General features: G+C 33.2%; 3 protein-coding genes across 3 annotated transcripts; 1 reads left to right on the plus strand and 2 right to left on the minus strand.

Annotated features, from left to right (window-relative positions):
* Nucleotides 1-7,567: 7,567 nt before the first annotated feature.
* Nucleotides 7,568-8,868, minus strand: LOC142635457 (early nodulin-like protein 14). The gene is made up of 3 exons (XM_075809608.1): nt 8,688-8,868; nt 7,689-8,200; nt 7,568-7,600 (listed from the first exon to the last, which is right to left on the minus strand). Exons 1-3 carry the CDS (start codon nt 8,866-8,868, stop codon nt 7,568-7,570), a joined length of 726 nt encoding a protein of 241 aa, XP_075665723.1.
* Nucleotides 8,869-13,889: 5,021 nt separating this feature from the next.
* Nucleotides 13,890-14,736, plus strand: LOC142615396 (early nodulin-like protein 15). The gene is made up of 2 exons (XM_075788149.1): nt 13,890-14,103; nt 14,217-14,736. Exons 1-2 carry the CDS (start codon nt 13,935-13,937, stop codon nt 14,564-14,566), a joined length of 519 nt encoding a protein of 172 aa, XP_075644264.1. The 5' UTR covers nt 13,890-13,934; the 3' UTR covers nt 14,567-14,736.
* Nucleotides 14,737-15,435: 699 nt separating this feature from the next.
* Nucleotides 15,436-20,214, minus strand: LOC142615387 (uncharacterized). Its single transcript, XM_075788139.1, has 10 exons — nt 20,056-20,214; nt 18,198-19,184; nt 17,353-17,437; nt 17,145-17,240; nt 16,857-17,009; nt 16,568-16,675; nt 16,317-16,436; nt 16,040-16,165; nt 15,834-15,917; nt 15,436-15,718 (listed from the first exon to the last, which is right to left on the minus strand). The coding sequence occupies exons 2-10, from the start codon at nt 19,163-19,165 to the stop codon at nt 15,593-15,595; spliced, it is 1,866 nt and encodes a 621-aa protein (XP_075644254.1). The 5' UTR covers nt 19,166-19,184; nt 20,056-20,214; the 3' UTR covers nt 15,436-15,592.
* Nucleotides 20,215-20,463: the final 249 nt, after the last annotated feature.

A 20,463-nucleotide genomic window follows, 5' to 3' on the forward strand; every position in this document is an offset into this window, starting at 1 on the left:
TCACCCCACCTTATTTATCACACATCTACTCTTTTTCTTTTTTCTTTTTTTTTAATTTCAAACTTTCTCCCTCTGCAACATTACTGTTGTTGGAATTTTATTAATGTTAATTTGGGTTTTTGCGGAATTTGAAATAAAATTGGCTGTAGTGGATGAAAAAAGAAAAGGGTGTTCTTGTGATTTAAAAAAAAAAGTGAGGGCATTTTGGGACTTCTGTCAAATTCATTGGACCTCTGGGCTGGAAGCTGGTTTTTTGATGCTGGAAAAAGCCCATTACTAAAGTGGGCTGGGTATGTCCACCTTGGATTCTTTCCTTCCATTTTTAATGGACCAAATCAGATTTTTTTTTTTTTAAGAAAGAAAAAAAAAAGGAATAATTTTTTTTATATGTTTAAAGCTAGCTTCATGTTCCATATTATGAAATTTTTATCAATGCTATATTATTTGATAAATTTTTTATTATGTTTTTTTTAGCAAATCACTATTGGATTATATATTTTTTTTATAATGCCAACCATGCTAACAAAATATTGAAATGATTATAAATTAATAACTATCTCATCTATATAGTGTTTAAATGTCAAGTTTCTTATTAAAATTTCAAGTTTTTTGAACTTTAAAATTACACAAAAAAATAAGTTTATAGATTGGATAGTAAATAAAATTCACATAAAATTTGACATATATGTTAAGAACAAAGATAACATGTAATCAAATGATGAAATTTTAAAAATACAAGTCAATAAAATTTTATGAACTAGTTTTAACAAGTGTAACTTGATTATGATTCATTTTTCTATTTGAAAAATGGTAAAATGTAGTGTAAGTAAGACTAAGCATGCATGCACGCATACACACACAAGTGGAGGAGAGGATTTGAACCCAAAGTTCTCCATATTGCAAAATTTAATAATATTACTGAATTACAAGATTATTGACATAGTTATATGACAATTTGTTTTTGTTTACTTAGAAAAAGTATGTGAATTCTGTATAAAAGAAATAAACTAACCAATAAGAAGGAATTTTCTTTAATTTTTCTTCGGGACTTTTCAGCATAATGCCTTCTAAATAGAAATCACCATTGTTATTAATACCGTTTCGGACCCCGTTTCGGTTTGTCCAGCGGAATGGAATATTTCGGTACCGGCCGATTTCGGCGTACCGTTTTAAGGTGTTTCGGGTTCCTAAAAATTAAATTATATATATTCTTGTAAAACATAAAATTGTCAATTCTAATAAATAAATAACTAAATTTCAAATAATACAAATCATTTAGTCTTAACTCTTAAGTCTTAAACATCAATACAATATCTATTTAACATCACACAATAAGAAGATTTAGAAGACAATAACTAAATATCAAATAATACAAAACATTTAGTCTTAACTCTTATGTCTTAAACCTCAATACAACATCAAATAATAATAAGATTTATAACAAGTCATTACTCATTACATAAGCCCATAATAATTAATAACTAATAAGCCAACAAAATTTATAACATAATATTAGCCATCAAATAATTTTTTTTTTTTTTTTTTTCCATAGGCCAAATCATGTACCGGCCGGAATTCACATCTCAGCCGGAATTGGCCGGAATGGACCGGAATGGCCCGAAATCTGGCCCGAGATGGAACGATGGGTATCTTGGTACCAGTTTGCATACCGGAACGAAAAATTCCGACCGTTCCGGCCGGAACGGAACGGAATCAATAACAATGGAAATCACCATTTTGTGTAAAAGTGTAAAATATTGTGAAATATTAAAAACAGAACAAGATAATTATGTATATGAACTATTTATACTATCTTTATAATGTATTTGTAGCTTTATTCTCACTTTGCTAACGATTTTTTCTTCTTTGAATGCTCTTAACTTCTGGAATATTTTAATTTAAGGCATCTAAATTTTCTTCTCCTAAGGGGAGCTCATAATTTTTGGACGGACAAGAAAAAAAATATTAATTCTAATAATATTTATATGACAAATTGATAGTTTCTTTTTAATTAATTATTTGGGCTTCCGATCATTCTACCTAGTTTCATCTTAATCCACAAAATGGCACTTCTCCCAAACGAGAAAATGACACTTAACCCCTTAAGGTTTGTAGAAATTTTTTTTTAGAAGAGGTTTGTATAAGTGTAACAAATAAGTCCACAACCTCTCAAAGTATTACTTTAAAAACTAGAATATTTTTTTAGAGAAGTAATGATGCTAGAGAGTATGAATTTATCCTTTGCATTCATAGAAACCTGAAGGATGAGAGTGTCATTTCTTAAAACATTTGTATCAAAGTGATATTTTGTGAAATCTCAAGAAAGGTTGGTATAATTTATCCTAATTATTTTTGTGCAATAGATTGATAGTTTTTTTTTCTTCAACATTTTGGCCCACCCCTACATTCACATATAGAGGTTTTCCAAGCCAGTTTGTCTAGATTTGGCTTAAGAAATTAAGTAAACAAGAGACTGAAGAGAGATAAAAGAAAATAGAGGAATCCACATTACTCCTGGTATCTAGATTCCCAGGAATGTAGCTATTCTTATGTTTGGTTTCATTGAGAGATTCCCAGGAATGTGAGATGATAATGTTTGGTGTATTCCCAGGAATCTTAAATGAATTATTTGTTTTTTCCATTTTGTCCTTAGATTTGAATGTGAAGTACCAAGCCCATTAAAAAAAAATCTTCCTTTAAATAAATAATGAAAAAATATATATAAACTATTAATTAGTCCTTTAAAAAAATATCTTACTCTAAATATATAGATAAAAAACATTATATAAACTATTAATTAGTAACATATTCATTAAAACTGTGATCTAACATTTCAAAATGACAAGAATAATACAAAAATAACTATTAGCAGAGTTATTTATCCTGTTTATGTTGTTTTGGCGGGAAAAGATAAAGACAAGAGAGAAGATATTGATAATTTGTTTTATAGTTTATCTTAATTGCTTAAATGATAAGGAAAAATGGTTAAAATTGTCAATTTATAAAAAATACAATTTCTTTTAAGTTTGGGAATCTGGATTCCCACATGTTTTAAAGGGAATCCACATTCCTACTGAGAGGGGTTTAAGGATTCCCCTGGCATCTGATTCCCTAGTGTAATTTGCAACCAAACATGAGAATCTTTAAACATTCCTGAGAATCCTAAAACATTACCCCATACCAAACGCCACCTTAGGTATAGTACTTAAGTACTGTTTCTTAGGTTTCCCTCTTAAGATTCAACCATGTGAATTTTTTCTCATGGGTTGAAAGTGTATTTTTTAGGTAAGTAGCCACATGTCTGAATCTTAAAAGAAGAATATAAGGAATAGCATCTAAGGTACTATACCTAAGTTTTGTCCAAAAATACACACAAGAACAAATTCAATTTGGAACCAATTTTTATTTTATTTTATTTTGGTTGATGTCTCTTTAAATTTTAGATGGATGACTTACCACCAATAACTAAAACAAATCCAAATAAATGGAATTTAGTTCCCTTCTCCAATCCCACTAAATTCCTTATGAAGGAAAACCTCAAATGATTGGCGAATAATATAAGCCATTTTGTGTGAATAATATATTGTCTATTCTAAAATTCTTCATACAGCTTGAAGTTTTCTCCTAATAAATTCCAAGTATATATATGCAAAAAATGGCCAATTATGCTTTTGTTTATCTGGATGGACTAACTGTCATCCTACGATAAAACCTGAACAAGAACTATCAAAAGACTCTGATTCAAACACTGGTGTAGTGCCAGCTAAAGATCTTCCTATGATTAAGTTAAGAAAAAGATGATACAGAGAATTTGGTTAGAGAAAAAAGTGTAATTCGTATTTTTTGGTGCCCGCTTAAAGGTTTACCCATTATCTTTTAATGATTGACAACAATTATATATCTAGACTTATCACACACAGGGCAGGTTAAAACCTAAATAACATCCTTTAAGTTTTGGAGAAATATCAATATTGATCCTAAAGTTTAATTTTTATCATTTTAATTCTTAATTTTTAAAAGTTTTGTGAAATTGGTCATGTCATCCATTGCCTTTTATATAATTGACACTTTTCGCATATGTGATATGGCGTCTTTTTACTAGAGTTAACATCAATTTTGTAGACACAATGGGTAGAATGACCAATTTGACAAGAACAATCAAATTTAAAGATTAAAATGATAAATTAAACTTCAATGATGAAAATAAAAATTCACCCAAATTGAAGGGTGTAATTTGTCCCATACAAAAAAAAAGTGTAATTTAGATTTTGGCCTATAAAGTACATCAATAATTTATAAGAACACTAAACAACTGTTAGTGCATTTTGTAATAACGAAACTCTGTGCCAGATGATTTTAATTGTATTAGCATATTTCCATGTATTCTATCCATTTTGGGTTGTATTTACATTGGAGACAAGGGGTTCAGTACCTAATATTGCCATATTCGTATACATGTTTTGGAATTTCGCTCAAGCCAAATTATGGTGTCAGGCGGATTGCGAACAAAGTGAAAGATATTCAAAAAGAGAGTTCCATTTGAAATTAGGTCGAGTGAATTTTCCACTTTAGAAAAATTAGTTGGTTTTATTTCTCTTCTGTTCCTATATAATTACCCTTTTAGTAGTCTTATAAAACCTACGTTTTCACACCCTATTTCTAAGATGAAAAAGAGAGAGAGCTACCCATTCCCTTAGAAAGGAAATCCTTGTAGCCTCTTTCCTTTCCAAATTCACATAACTTCGAGAGGAAATTATCCAAACACTCCATATTACCTTTGAGTGATCTTTGGTTAAGTGATTGGTGTTGGAAATCATAGAGCAATCCCACGAATCCAAGAAGAGATGGTGGCTTGCAGTTGGTGGCACAACTTGCAGAATCCAGTGAACTAGTGAGGAGAAATGACTTGACAAAAGTTGGCTGCTGACAAGAGCTTGGGGGGCTTGAATATATTTGTGGTTTTATAATAAGAAAACCGCATAAACAAAACCACACCGCACTCTCTCTATATATTAATATATTTATTTTTTAATACTAAATATATTATTAATAGTTAAATAACACTAGTTTTTTTTTTTTTTAAAGTTTATTAACCTTAGCAAGTGTTGATTAGGAAAGTTAGTTCAAAATAAAGAAAAACTAGTTCAATAGTTTAAAACTTAGCCCAAAACAAGGTAACAAAATATTACGGTCGCGTAACATAAGGGCCGGAGGTACAGTAAACTCGGACTCAGATAGGATAGGGTTGTGTGCGCCAGGCCTTTCAGGATAAAGGGGGGAAGCCACTAAATGATGGAAGGCTTCGCTCGCTCGCTCTAGCTGGGTAGGAAAAGCCCAAAATTTGAAAAAATATACTAGTTTCAAATCATTCAAATTGTATCTTATACATCGCGCCGCACATGTAACCTTAAAAATGAGGTGCGGTGCGGTTATGGTTTTGGCTAAATTCTAAACCACATTGTACTGCACATGTGACCGCAAAAATGAGGTGCAGTATAGTTATAGTCTTGACCAAACCGTACCGCAAAGTGAGGTGCAGTGTAGTTATAATTTTGCAACTATTTTCACTAGTGGATTCATTACTAACTAGACTTGGAGAGTTTTTGCGTGATTAGGGTTTTCTTTCTAGCATCACATTGTTTGTCAATGAAATGATTTTTGGGATTGTTTACTGTTTCAGTTTACTTCCATGCAATTGTAAATAAGCAAATCTATCAATAGGGCTTAAAGATCTTTTAGATTTTCTAGGATACTCTACTAATAGATTTTACTATCAATAATCTTCTAGATTTTTTATGGTACTTTACTAATATATTTCTTTAAATTCTAACAACTTTTTTATGATTTAAAGATTTAGATTCTGCCATGTCAACATTCCACTAACAATACTCTTAAAATAATAAAATAATGTTACAAATAAAACAATTAAAATTATTATTAGTGAAATGCTAACATGACAAAATCTAAACTATTAAATTATTAAAGAATAGTTAAAATTGAAGGAAATCTATTTGGTAGAATACCCTAAAAAATCTAAATTATCTTCGGATGTACATGTATTCTAGAATTTTCAACGTTAAAATGAAATAATATCATGGGTTTCTTATGATAAAAAATTACAATATTGAGCTATGTGATCAAATAATTGATGAGTTTAATTAATTAGTGTATTTTATGAATTCTTTAATTTGATTCTATTTCAGTTTATAATTTAGATACCATGGTAATATCTACATTTAGACAAACAGATCTATAAAATCTAATAAAAATTCAAATAAATTTTAATTCAATTCCCCTGCGAGAACCAAACAAAGTCCAGACTCAATTCCCATGCCAAATTTAGCTGCAAATGAAACTACTTCACATTTCGTCATGTTGAAACTTGCACATGAATAATTCATATGCTTCTGTAAAGTTAATTTGTGTGGCCAACAAAATTTACGAAAACCTCAAATTGAATTCAAAGTTGAATCAGGGTTTATGGTATATTATATCATTGGGCCAATAACAAAAAGATAACAAAATCTTGGCATCTTATCTCTGTTATGATATCTTATAATAGGTTATAGGTGTGAAAAACTTACTACAAAATATATACCATGACAAGCGGCGGGTTTTTCCATATCATTGTTATGCTATCTTATTCAGATCCTCTAAATTTCTTAGGATACTCTATCAGATAGATTTCTTAAGAATGCTAATATGACAAAATTTAAATCTTTAAATTATAAAAGAGTAGTTAGGATTTAAAAAAAAAAAATCTATTAGTAGAATACTATAGAAAATCTAGAAGATTTGATAAGATATCATAATAGTGATATGGAACAGCTCGCTTGTCATGGTATATATTTAGGAGTAAATTTCTCACACTTGTAAACTGTTATAAGATATCATAACAAACATAAGATGCCAAGATTTTGTTATCTTTTTGTTATTGGCCCAATGATATAATATTATACCATAAACCCTAATTCAACTTTGAATTCTATCTGACGTTTTCGTAAATTTTGTTGGCCACAAAGATTAACTTCACAGAAGCATATGCATTATTCATGTGCAAGTTTCAACATGATCAAATGTGAAGTAGTTCCATTTGCCAGCTAAATTTGGCATGGGAGTTGAGTCTGGACTTTGTTTGGTTCTCACAGGGGAATTATATTATAATTTATTTGAATTTTTATTAGATTTTATAAATCTATTTGTCTTCAAAACATCAGTGAAATGTAGATATTATCATGGTATATAAATTATAAACTGAAATAGAATCAAATTAAATAATTCATAAAATACACTAATTAATTAAACTCTTCAATTATTTGATCACATAACTCAATACTGTAATTTTTTTTGGATAAGAAAACCGTGATATTATTTCATTTCAATGTTGAAAATTCTGGAATACATCCAAAGATACTTCAGATTCAATAATGTAATTTTTTTATATTCGAAATATCCTCAATCCATATTGTTAAGTCATTTATTTCATTGAGCATATTCAGAAGACTATTTTCTTTTATTTATTGAAAAGGTAGAAAAACCTTTAAATCATGATAATCTTTTCATATCTTCAAAGTTCAAGTTCACATCTCCCCTCTGCAATCTACAGCATTCACACAAAATAAAATCACAGTAAAAGTAAAAGTTCACATCCTTCTCATCTTCACACACGTCCCTCAAATAAAAACTACTCCCACCAAACTCATAATTCCCACAACAATACCAACAAATCCACCCCTCAATCCAAACGCACCAGCTGTTGGTGGCGGAGACAATGGTGCTGGACTTGGTGCAGGATTCTTTGGTGGAGGAGCCGGTTGTGCTGGCCTTGGTGCAGGACCCTTTGGTGGCGGAGGCAATGTTGCTGGACTTGGTGCAGGAACCTTTGGTGGCGGAGTCAATGGTGCTGGACTTGGTGCAGGAACCTTTGGTGTTGGAGTCAATGGTGCTGGACTTGGTGCAGGACCCTTTGGTGGCGGAGGCTGCTTAAGATGCTTGTGCAACACAGCCACATTCAGCTTCTGGCCTTTCTCGCAGTTCACTACAGCGTTACTTATGAAATAGAATGGTCCTGACCTGTCCAACTTTACTTTGGTGTTGACATCCCTATGTTCTTCGATTGGATTTGATACATAGCATTTATCGTAGTGATCCTTTGTCACTTCAAGTACTGAGTCAATCAAGGGGTCGTGTTCATTAAAGACTGAGATTCAAGAAAATGAAGAAATTGTGGTTATACGATTGAGAAAAAAAGTGGAACATCAAAATAAACCTTATGGATTATATAAAAGAGCAACAAGCAAATACATGAATAAATCCAGTTTGTAAATATAAGTTATAACCCTAACAAAGAGGATTAAGAAAATCAGAATCGAATCCATATCCGAATTATTATAACTATCGATTTTTTTAAAAAAAAAAACCCTAACTGTCTAACTAAGTAACACCATTTCTCTTCTCAAAAAAAAAATAATAATAATAATAAAAAAAAAAATAAACACACACAATTTCAAAAAAATTATCCCAAGAAAAAACAAGTTTAGCAATAATTTTTCTAAATAGAGTTTTCTTCCCAAATTAATCTTATTTTCAATAAATTGAAAAGTAAGTTGTACCAAGCATCAGACTAATCTCAACAAATGTTAGAAGAGAGAGAGAGAGAGAGAGAGAGAGAGAGAGAGAGAGAGTACTAAGAATATCGCCAACTTCAAATCGCCCTTTCTGAGCCCAGCTATTAAGAGAGTCAGAAGAAGTTGGAAAACTCCATGAATTTTCATGGCCTCCAACCACAAACTCTCTAGCTTCAGAGAAGGGAAACAACACAATCAAGAGGGTGATCAGAATTGGAGTAACAATTTTCATGGAAGCCATAATAGCCATTGATATATTCAAACACAGCAAACACTGACCCAAATGCTACACTGACTTGTACTGAACGAGAAACAAAGGTAGGGTTTTTGGCTCTCTTTATAGCCCTTAGGTTCAGTTTAAGACTATGGCTCGGTTGTTGGTTCGGAGTATTCGAAGCTACTCATGAGTGCCACGTGTGAAACACAACTATTCACAGTTGTACGTATAATTGGATTCTGATTATCCCTGGGCTGTAAATGTGAACAGGTTTTGTTTGTTTTCCAAGGAAAAGTGCCTCTTCATGTTTACTAGATGACTTAAACATAAAAACACCCTTTCAGGTTTGATAGTATAACAATCAATTATTGCATCAATCATGTAACATATGCCACTTTCCCATATAAAATTTAAGGGTTACATAGGGAATTAGGAGGAGAAACTTGTTAATTACTATACGTGTAAATTAATCGAGGATTAATTATCCATGCTGATTTGGAAAATGAACTGGTCTTTAAGCTATGGATCGGGATTACTATGTATGAACATTAGTGAAATCGTATTATGTCAGTAATAAATTATTATTAATGAGATCCACTTAATCTAATAGACTAGTGAAAATTGAACGAATATATGTGCTTGTTTAACCCAAAAAAAAAATTGAACGAAACTGTTTTTTTTTTTTTTTAACGTCAATTATGACTGGACTGTGTCCTATTACATTATAGTATAAGTTATCTCTTTATTAATTATCTTTTACAATTGTTATTTGGCTTATTTCAAATTTTAATCTAAATTAAAGTGACCTCACTGGCCTGTTTTTCAAAAAAAAAAAAATGGAGAGGGCTGTTATTTAATTGAACTATAGTAATTTCTTTTCTTTTTTGAGAAATAACTATAGTAATTTCTTAAATCTCCTTTTATCTATAAGAAGTGCTATGTCCATATATAACATGTTTACAATACTTTCACAATTAATCATAGATGATTAGTTGTTATTATTTCTAATTTGAATTTACCATTGAAATTACTTTTTTATCCCATAAAAAACAATTTATAACGAGTTGCCACTTAAAATTTATGGTGAAAATATTGTTAACCTAATATTTCTCTTCATCTATAGATTTATTTAAGTTTAACAAAAGGTCAGTGATAACTTGTGGTCGCTGTGGGGAGTAAAAGGACCCAAGTGGGCATATGAGCCTTTGGACTGTAGCAAGGAGGGCCGACCTGCTCTTGAGCTAAGAATTTGTTAGTACTGTGAATTGGCCCACGCGCCGAGAATCCGAGGACACGTCCAAGGGTAAGTTTCTCCTCGGATAGACCCAGGAGAACTCGAAGCTTCACTATGAAGGTCAAGGCAATATTCCGGAAAGACTGTTGGTAAAAGGGGGGAAACTCTGAATCTTCGAGGTACACCGGTGTTAGAAAAATACCAAAAGCAAAGGCTGCCACCTTCACATTAAAGACTCTGCACCTACCTCCCTGGCCGCATTAATGGGGAAGTGACCCCTGAACAGTTGAACTGAAACTTCTGGTCACTATTCAAAGGCACTAAGAAAAGAAATATCTAGAAGGGAGGGGGTTGGAGCGACACGTGGATAAAGCATCAGGAAAAGAAGTATTTAAGGGGGATGAACGTCAAAGAAGAGGGGGGGTAGTCTGGAACTCAGAAAAGAAATTAAGAATTGTAACTTTTAAGAAAGAAAGAGAAATAATACAGAAGTAGTCTTTGGCTTATGTCCGAGGAGGCCTATTTGCAATTATCATTTGTTATTTACAAGTGTTTGTAACTCTTAACCTGTTATCAAGTTCTCAGTACCTCTAACCTAGATTTCAAGCCCACACTCTACAAATTTGATTGTTTAAGGCTCATTGGGCCTGAGCCCGTAGTTGTCTTTAGGGTCCAGGTGCAATTGTGCACTTACAGTCGCTTTTTATTTGCGTGCCCCAAAAATTCAAAATTACCAAAAGCACTTTCATTATAAATTTTTCTTAAATGAAAAACATGTTTAAGGGATTTTTTTTTTTTTTTTTTTTGGTGGGGGGAATTAGCTTTTGCGTACATAATGATGCTACTGGATAGCAGAGATTTCTTGAATGTGAGTTGCTTTAGATGCCCTTAGGCTTACAATATATCATCATATACTCCTAGCCTCTACGCACGTGTGTGTTTAGAGGCTCTTTTATTTTTTGTTTTTTGTAAAAATTAATAATTTTTATCTATTATAATTTAGAAATATATATTTTTTATTTTTCAAGAAAATAAAAATGATAAACTTTAGAGATAAGGAGAAGTAATTGTAATTTTTTTAGAGGTGTTATGTCCACAACATTTTTATAACAAATCAGAGGTGGGTAGTTGTTATTGGTTCAAATTTGAACTTATCATTGAAATTACTTTTCTACCCCATCATTAACAACTTATAACAATCTGTCACATAGAATTTGTTGTTAAAGTGTTGTGGACATAGCATTTGCATCGACAATATTTTCACAACAAATCAGAAGTGGTTAATTGTTATTGATTCAAATTTATAAGAGAGTTTCCAGTATATTATTGTTGGCTTTGAGGTGGTCCGGCCACTTGATTAGAAAACTAAAAAACGGTGAAGCAAAGAAAGGATAAATAGGGGAGGACAGAGGGTGAGGGGTTGAAGCCAATCCTATCTCTTTTTTTGTGGCATATGAATAAACAAATTCCAATTAAAAATTACATGGCAACTTTATAATTAAATAGCTAATATGGCATAGGACACTTAAGTTGCCACGTTAGTTTGTAAATGCTTGCGGTAAAATTACAAATGCCACGTCGCTTTTCCGTTAGCCACATAAACAATACTTTTAACAGAAGTTAGCCGAAGAACTAGTATTGCTCATTTTTTTTAACTTTAAGGACTAATAGTGCTCACTTGAAACTTGAGGAACTAATTGCGTTCACATGTTAAACTTCAAGGACCAATAGTGTAGTTTTGCAAAAAAAAAAAAAAAAAAATTAAGGGGATCTATTTGCTATAATATCAAAGTTTATATACTAATTGGCTAAAATAAAAGTACATTGTGTAAATGATTTTAATGACTAGCTACTAATTAAGTGAAAGTTTATATTGGTTGTCTCTCTTGAATCACTTTTTTCCCTCTTTCATTTTAAATCATAAAGAGTGGTTCAATAAGTTCTTCTACAAATGTAACAACTTATTAAAGTAGTCAATTAAAGTGAAGGATTATCACTTTCACATATACCCATCACTTTTTTCTACAATTATAGTTGAACACCTCAACAAGATATAGCAAAAGTTGTAAACACTTCCTCTATTTCACTACCGCACACCCTTGGTGTGATGATCATTCTACAAGTATAAGTGCTTATGGGGTATGAGGGGCAAATGTTGGGGTTTAGGTCTTCAGAAGGAAGTCTTCACACACATATTCACTTAGATTAGACTAGAGTAGAATTTTTATCTTGTATAAAAAAAAAGGATAAGGGGAAATTACAATTTATTCACCTGTGGTTTGGCCGAAATTTAAGTTGTCTATCTGTAGTTTGAAATTTGACACTTTAGCCACCTGAGATTAATTTAATTAGGGTTTTGTAACCCAATTATGTTAAAAATAGGGCTAAATGTGTATTTTTGCTTTACTTTTACGTCTCTTTCCTCCAAAAACACAAAAAATATAAAAATATACTATCAAATAAGATCAACAAGATGTTGGTAAAGTTTTAAAAAAAAAGTTATATACAACTACATGAAGTCTTGGTTCGTCATTGATTTACTGGGTTGTATGCGCTGATATACTCCTTAACGTGCTGTTGTCACTCCTTTGTATATGTTCAAATACATTGGAATTTCTCATTGATTTGTTTCTTTGTTGGTTAAGTTTTAGAGTGACTCTATAGTTCCAATACTAGATTAAAGTAGTATATCTACAGGATTTATGATCATAAACTTGAAACTGGTTTCAAGGGACAAATCTTTAAAGGAGTTGACAAAGCTGCTTTGAAGTAAACCCCTCCAATGTCTAGAGAACAATATTGAACAGAACACCAAATATAATTGCTTGTGATTGAAAAGCATCGTGTAGTTTTGTCTTTTAGTTTGCTGATAATGTTTACAGCTACTAATCCTATTTTGCTAAGTAATCCATTGATCGAGTGTTCATACCATACATCCTTTCAATTGAGAAGCATGTTTTTTCTTGAAATCTCCCACTCAATTAGCCTGTGTAACGTCATTGGCCCACTGCTTACAACATTTCTTTCAGCCTTCATTTATTTTAGAGTATCCAATCCACACAGAAGATGTAAATCATTAATCACTAGTACCTTAGTACATTGGTTTACTTGTAGGAAGTTTGTTTGTGGACTCAACCAAAGAATGAGAGTGGACTTTAGCTTAGGCAAAGGAAGCTTTTCTTTTTAATTTTTTTTTTTCAAAACCTTACCAACATCTTTTTGATCTTACATTTTTATTTTTTTTTTTATGTTTTATTTTTTGTTTTTTTGAAAGAGAAAGATAAAAGTATAACAAAATTACATATTTAACTCTATTTTTAATAGAGGTGGGTTACGAAACCTTAACTACGCTAACCTCAGGTGGGTAAAGTGTTAAATTTCAAAGTACAAGTAAGTAACTTAAATTTTCACAAAACTACAAGTAGGTAAGTTGTAATTTGCCCAAAGGATAAATACTAGTACATACGTATTATTACACACAACTATACATACACACTTTTACACTGAAATCATGACTTGAAATCAAAACTTCTTGAATTGAAATTGTGATTTTAAATCATGAATTGAGTGTAAAAAGCATGTGTGTACGGTTGTGTACATTATCAAGTGTAAAATAAACACAATCCATTTTAATAAGCCTAGGTCTGAAATGGGTCCACCAGAACTTGAGCGTTAAAATGCCAGGGGGAAAGCAAAAATATGATGCGGCGGCAAACCACTTTGTGACCTACTTTCAGAACCTACCATAACGGCTAGTTTTCTTTGTGCCACTATATAAACAGGCCACAAAGGCCTTCTTCTCCTCACTACCCTCTCTCTCTCTAAAAAGTAAAATCTTAAAAGAATTATATCCACCATGGCTTTACTATCTTCAATGTTGTTCATATCTCTCTTCATTTCCTTCACAGAAGCTAGAGAATTATTAATCGGGGGCAACAGCAATGCATGGAAAATCCCATCCTCAGAATCTGAATCCCTCAACAAATGGGCTGAAGCCTCACGTTTCCAAATTGGAGACTCACTAGGTACAAACACAATCCCTAAAATTTACATTTTTTTTTTCACCTTTCCTCATCTGGGTCTTGTTTATTTGATTCAAGAATTTGCATACTCATCTGGGTTTTGTTTTGCTTTACAGTTTGGAACTATGATCCTAGCAAGGACTCTGTGGTCCAAGTTAGCAAAAAAGACTATGATAGTTGCAGTACTTCTAGTCCTATTGCTGTATACAAGGATGGGAACACCAAGGTCAAGCTTGACAGGTCAGGACCTTTCTATTTTATCAGTGGAACTGAAGGCCAATGTGAGAAGGGACAAAAATTGGTGACCGTGGTGTTGTCTGGAAGGCATCAATTCTTCCATGTTTCTCCGGCACCTTCTCCGGTAGAATTTGAAGGCCCTGCTGTGGCTCCAACCAGCGGTGGTACGAGTTTGAGGGGTGGTTTCATGGTGATTTTTGGGGTTTTGGTGGGGTTGCTGTTGTTCTGAGGAGGAGATGGTGATAGGTTTCTAATAGTTTTTAGTAATTGGTGGAATGATTCAATTTATTCGTTGTAATTGATTTACAGGGACATATTATGTTCTCAATTTCTATTTCGTAATATTTTTTTTCAGATTACAGTTACTTTAGATATGATTATGAATGATACTCTTTTAAATTGTCCTCAGTATGATAAAATTAGAATCAGCAACACATGTAGTAGCAATCAAAAGATTCAAACTCGTCCTCCATTTTGCATGCGTTTATTTGCAAATCAGAAGTCTGAACACTCAAAATATTGGGAAACATGCATTCAGGGATCTGAAGCTTTGACTCCTAAGTTGATATAGATCACAACTCCATTAATAAGTTAACCAAAAAAAGAAAAAAAAAAACCCAATTAATATAAAACATGCTCCATTCACCACATCAATAAATCATTTCTACTAATGGCCTTCTTTCTTCAACTCCAAAGAAAACATCATCATTCTGCACTTCTTTTCAGCATAGTGACATTGGATGCTAAAAAATATGATTGACAGGACTTTATAAAATAATCATCTCCAAAACCTATATAAAGCCACAACTTTTAAGCACACAAAGCTCATCCATCAGCATTACAAAACCAATCATCTTCCTTGAGCCATCACAAAATTTGGATGTAAAAAGCACACAAAGCTCCATTATTGATGCCTGCGAACTTCAACTTCTTTCCAGATTAAATTTGGATGTAAAGCACACAAAGCTCCATTTTATTCTATTGCTTTTGACCAAAATTCTGAATGCATTATTTTTAACCCAGCCTCAATATGGGCATTATATGCGTGCATGCATACAAGTGGGCTCACAAACACACGCACACAGAGGACTCACAATGGAACCGATCAAATAACACTCAATAAATTTCAGCCACAAGGGACTTATTCACCTCCTACAAGTCATTCATGGGATTACACACAAGTTCAGCAGCAACATAAATGTCCATAACTGACAGACAAACAGTAAGCAATGAAGGATGAAACTAGAACACATTCTCATTTAAGGAGGGTCTTGACAATTGATTTGACATTGAGTTTCTTGAGGTCTGTATATGACTGCCCACAGCCAACAAACATGACTGGTGCGCCAGATATGTAAACCATTGAAAGTGCAGCTCCAACCTATAACATGAACAGTTACACACAACATCAATCAACAATTGCAGACCATGAACAGGAATAAAACAATCAACCAAAAGAAAATCTCAACACTCCTTGCAGTTTGAAGAGTGACTACCTTATCATCAATTGTATCAAACTTTGTGAGCAAGATCCCATCTATCAACCTAGCACTAGGTGAAGATGAAAGGTCGGCTAATTTCTGCAGGCACAACAAGAAGCATAGTTCAGACAACTTACTTCTGATATAATAATGATTGAACAGATAATGTTTTAAAAAGATCCGCAAAACAATTTATGCAATCCTGGATAAAAAAATCAAACCTGATCGAACTTGGAAAGTTGATCAACTGCATCATTTCCAACCAGTGCCTCTCCAACAAACAAGACCAGATCTGGCTTGTTAAGGGAAATAAGCTTTGAGAGTGCTCTCATCAATGGTTCATTATCCTGAAAAGCATACAAATTGTATCAGAGCAAAACAACAAAGAAAGAACATGTAAGATATACTTATATAGCCATGTCATACACATAATTAGAATTATACATGTAGCATAGAACACTACTAAATCTTTCTGATAATACCAGCTAAGCATGATACCTGCATTCGACCGGCTGTATCAACAAGAACCACATCAGAACCATTGCGTGTTGCCTCCTGGATGGCTTCCTTTGCAACTATGGCAGGATCTTTCTCATAGCCCTTCTCAAATATAGGGATCTTACAAGAGGAAAAGATAACAAGTCAGTTATCAAAATCCACCATGCAATTATGATTTATTGAGTGAACATTAATCCTCCCTAAGTAAAGCTAGAGACCAAGGTAACCATATGCTACATCAAATATTATACCTGGAGTCTTCGTGCATGAGTGCGCAGCTGCTCAACAGCTCCCGATCGGAATGTGTCACAAGCAGCCATCATGACACTGACCTTATGCTGCTGAAGCCAGTAGGCAACCTGCAAAGTGATTTTTGAAAGAAACTATCTGATCAGAAGCAATACCATTTTATCTGTGTGCCCACAGGACATACATATATAAATACACACAAATGCAAACTCTACTACAGAGGATAAGGGGGTTAAGCTTAAACTTTGCTAGATTGGTAAAGTTCCCATGAAAAAACAACACATGGCTAACCTTGGCAAGATTAGTAGATTTCCCTACTCCATTCACACCGACAAAAACAACAACATATGGCTTCCCTTGTTCCTTGGCGACATGCACATCCCTTAGTATGTCAATAGAGCGCCGAGGTGTTAGAATACGAACAAGAGCTTCTTCCATAGCTGCCTGCAGTCATTGTTTCAATCCATGATGTTAATCTTATTACAGTGTGAAATAATAAGAAACCAATTGGTTCAGATTAAGCATGAGAGAGAGAGAGAGAGAGAGAGAGAGAGAGAGAGAGAGAATGCATTCACAAACCTGCACTGTTGAAGATACCCTTGTGAATGAAGCCAACTTTTTCCCTTCAAGACTAGCTGCCACTGATTCACAGAGTTTCTCAGCTATCTCCTCGGCCTATGAACATCATAACATGAAACTTCCATTAGCAGGCTCAGCAAGACTGAGAAGAACCAATAAAATAGAGACAAAACATATGTAGACCACTGTAGCAGGAGGAGAAACATACCACATTCTTGGTCATGAGCCTATCCTTGAGAGCTTTCAAAGCTGGTTCCAGGTCTGACTTCTCCAAATTTGCTTTGCCCGCAATGCTGAGTACAGGAAAGTAAATAAATGATAAGGCAAGTATCTCGTAATTTCAAAAAAAGATTTCAATGAAAACGGATATGGCAGCACAACAGTTGCAACATTAAAGCCATTTACATGCTGGAGACCTGAAGTTGACAGTTAATCTTAGGGTTATTCTAAACTACAAAAATATAGAGGAAAAATTTAGCCATCATTAAGTTAAACCTAAGGAAGCACCCTTGTAAACTCCAGCATTTAAAACATAAATGAATAAATAGAAATAAAAAATGAATCCAATCAATAAGACAGAAATATTATTGTCACAGGAAGCAGTCTGAATCTGAAAATAATTTCAACAAAAGCATTTTATACAAAAAATAAATGAATAAATAGAATTAAAAAATGAATTCAATCAATAAGACAAAAATATTATTGTCACAGGAAACAGTCTGAATCTGAAAATAATTTCAAAAGTTAATTTCAACAGAAGTATATTAACTGATGCAATGCTGGTGGACCACTGACAGCCAAATTCGAGCCATCTAAATTCTTGTTCAACAATTTACATTGAATAATTGAAACAAATGTCTGGAAAAAGATCCTTGCCTAACAACCACTAAGGGTTTTTTCCCCCCACTCCCCCCAAAAAAAAAAAAATCTTGCATAAAACCCAAGCAACATCCTTGAACTAAATATCTCTAAAGCAACTACAAAATGCAATAGTGAGCAGAAGTTTAAAAAATAGAATTAGACATAACCAAGGATTGAGATCAATAAATTTACCTTTGGAACATTGATGAAAACCACCCCTTTTTCTTAGTTTCAGGTTTGCTGTCCTTCCCCACTTCCTCATCTTCTTCAGACTCACTTTCACTGCTAAGGATCTCTTCCTTGTCCATCATACTTTCACCATGATCTGCTGCAACAACCTCTATATGATCTCCGTTCTCACCCACAGAATCCGTAAAGTCCAATTTTTCCTGACGAGGTGAATCGTCCCAAACTCTATTCTTCTTTGTTACCTTTTTCTTTGGCTCTACCTTGGAGCCCTTGCTAACAACAGTCTCTGTTTTCTTCCCACCTTTAGTTCTAAGCTTCTGAAGCTTATTTACATCAAAAGCCCCACCATTGGAACTTGTATTTTCTACACCGTTAACTGAACCATTCACCTTAGATCCACCAATATCAACATGATTGCCATTGGAGTGGCCATTCTCCAATTTACCACCTTTCCTATTATCACCATCCCCACCATCATTGGCTAAAGCACCCTCACTCTTTTTCATATTTCCTCCTTCAAATCCAGTTTTTTGCACCTGCCCTTGCTTCTTACCATTACTTAAAGGCTTGCTCACCTGCTTTGATTTCTTCAATTCCTCGGCCCGAGCCTCGGCCTCTTTTCTCAGTTGCCTAAATGTTTCGTCAAAATCATTGTAAACCGTCCGTTTCGAATCATAAATTTCCGAGAAATCACGCTTCACCATTGCAAGCAGTTCATCTACATACAACAGATGAAGGATCCGCTGATACACAGCAACAAAAACAAGGCCAAGCTCATTGTGGAAGGTCCACTTCAGAGTGTAAGCGGCACCTGGGCCATCATAGTTGTATGATGCTGCACTAGATCGTTCTTCCAAAAGACAAGACTGGATCAAGTTGTCAATTGGTGATCCCTTAAGAGCGTTTATAAGCTCTTTACATGACCAGAGGATTAATCCCCCTCGAGTAAATATTAGTAACTGCTCTAACATCTTTTATTATGTCTACAACCTGCAATCAAATCCAGCCAAATTCAACATCAAAAACCACCCTTTTCATCTCCATTTTTAAAATTGAAAGAACCTCACTCTAATCATATTCAAAAACAGTTTAAAAACTTGCAAGAACTTAAGCATGGATCCTTACGTGTCGTATCCTAGGTTTTCTAATTAAATTCAACATTGTGACTGCTTTTTCCAATGACCCACATGGTTGAACTTAATTGTCTTTGGAAAAGGTAACATTGTTTTGACAACATTGGTCAATACAGCATGCAATTGAATTCAAGTGGGGAAAAACTTTAAATTTAAACCCATAAATTAATTTTGAAAAGCAAGCATTTTCCTTAGTTAACAGAATCAAATTCACCGAGAATTGGAAATTGCAACAATAATTTTTAAGATTGTTTCTAGGCAACCAAATGGAACCATTTTGAAATCTATGATTTCCTAGATAACCATGCATATGGCTCTAATTTAAAACACAAAAAAAAAAAAAATTTAAACCCATAAATAAATTTTGAAAAGCCAGCGTTTTCCTTAGGTAACAGAATCAAATTCACCGAGAGTTGAGAATTGCAACAATAATTTTTAAGATTTTTTCTGGGCAACCAAACAGAACTATTTTGAAATCTATGATTTCCTAGATAACCATGCAAATAGCCCTAATTCAAATAGGAACCAAAAAAAGAAGAAGAAGATAAATTTGAATTTAAACCCATAAAACTGACAGATCTTGGATTCAAAATTACGAGAAATATGAATCAGATACATCAAAATTATTCACCAAATCGAACCCAACAACAAAGTTTGTGATCTTAGAATACACGAATCAAAGAGAAAAAAAAAATTTGAAGGAATCAGAGAAAGAGAAATCAAATTACCTGTCTTTCCTCGGAACTCTGGAAAAGCCCTACAAATGAAGAAAAAGTGGAAAAAAAAAAAAAAAAACCAAAATTGGAAAGAATTAGTTGTTTTTGAAAAAAAAAAGAAAAGAAAGGCACAGAAAGAGAGAGAAGCACAGAAGAAAAAGTAATCAATTTGACAACTTACGAATGTTCCGTTATAAATAGGTGCGTTTCTGGTGTTGGTGGGGGCTGGTTAAATCCCAATACTTGGATGGAAAAGTCGTAAAAAGTAAAAAGTGAAAAATAAAAAGTAGTAATAGACTTGAAAACCATTCTTATAAACTTTTTGGGTTAAAATGTAAAATTGACCCTCTAAATTTTATCGAAATTTGACAACCATTGCCAAGGAACGACAATCGGATAGTGACCGGTGGTTGGCCATGA

This window comes from Castanea sativa, chromosome 1 (assembly GCF_040712315.1).
Source record: "Castanea sativa cultivar Marrone di Chiusa Pesio chromosome 1, ASM4071231v1".
Taxonomy (NCBI): domain Eukaryota; kingdom Viridiplantae; phylum Streptophyta; class Magnoliopsida; order Fagales; family Fagaceae; genus Castanea; species Castanea sativa.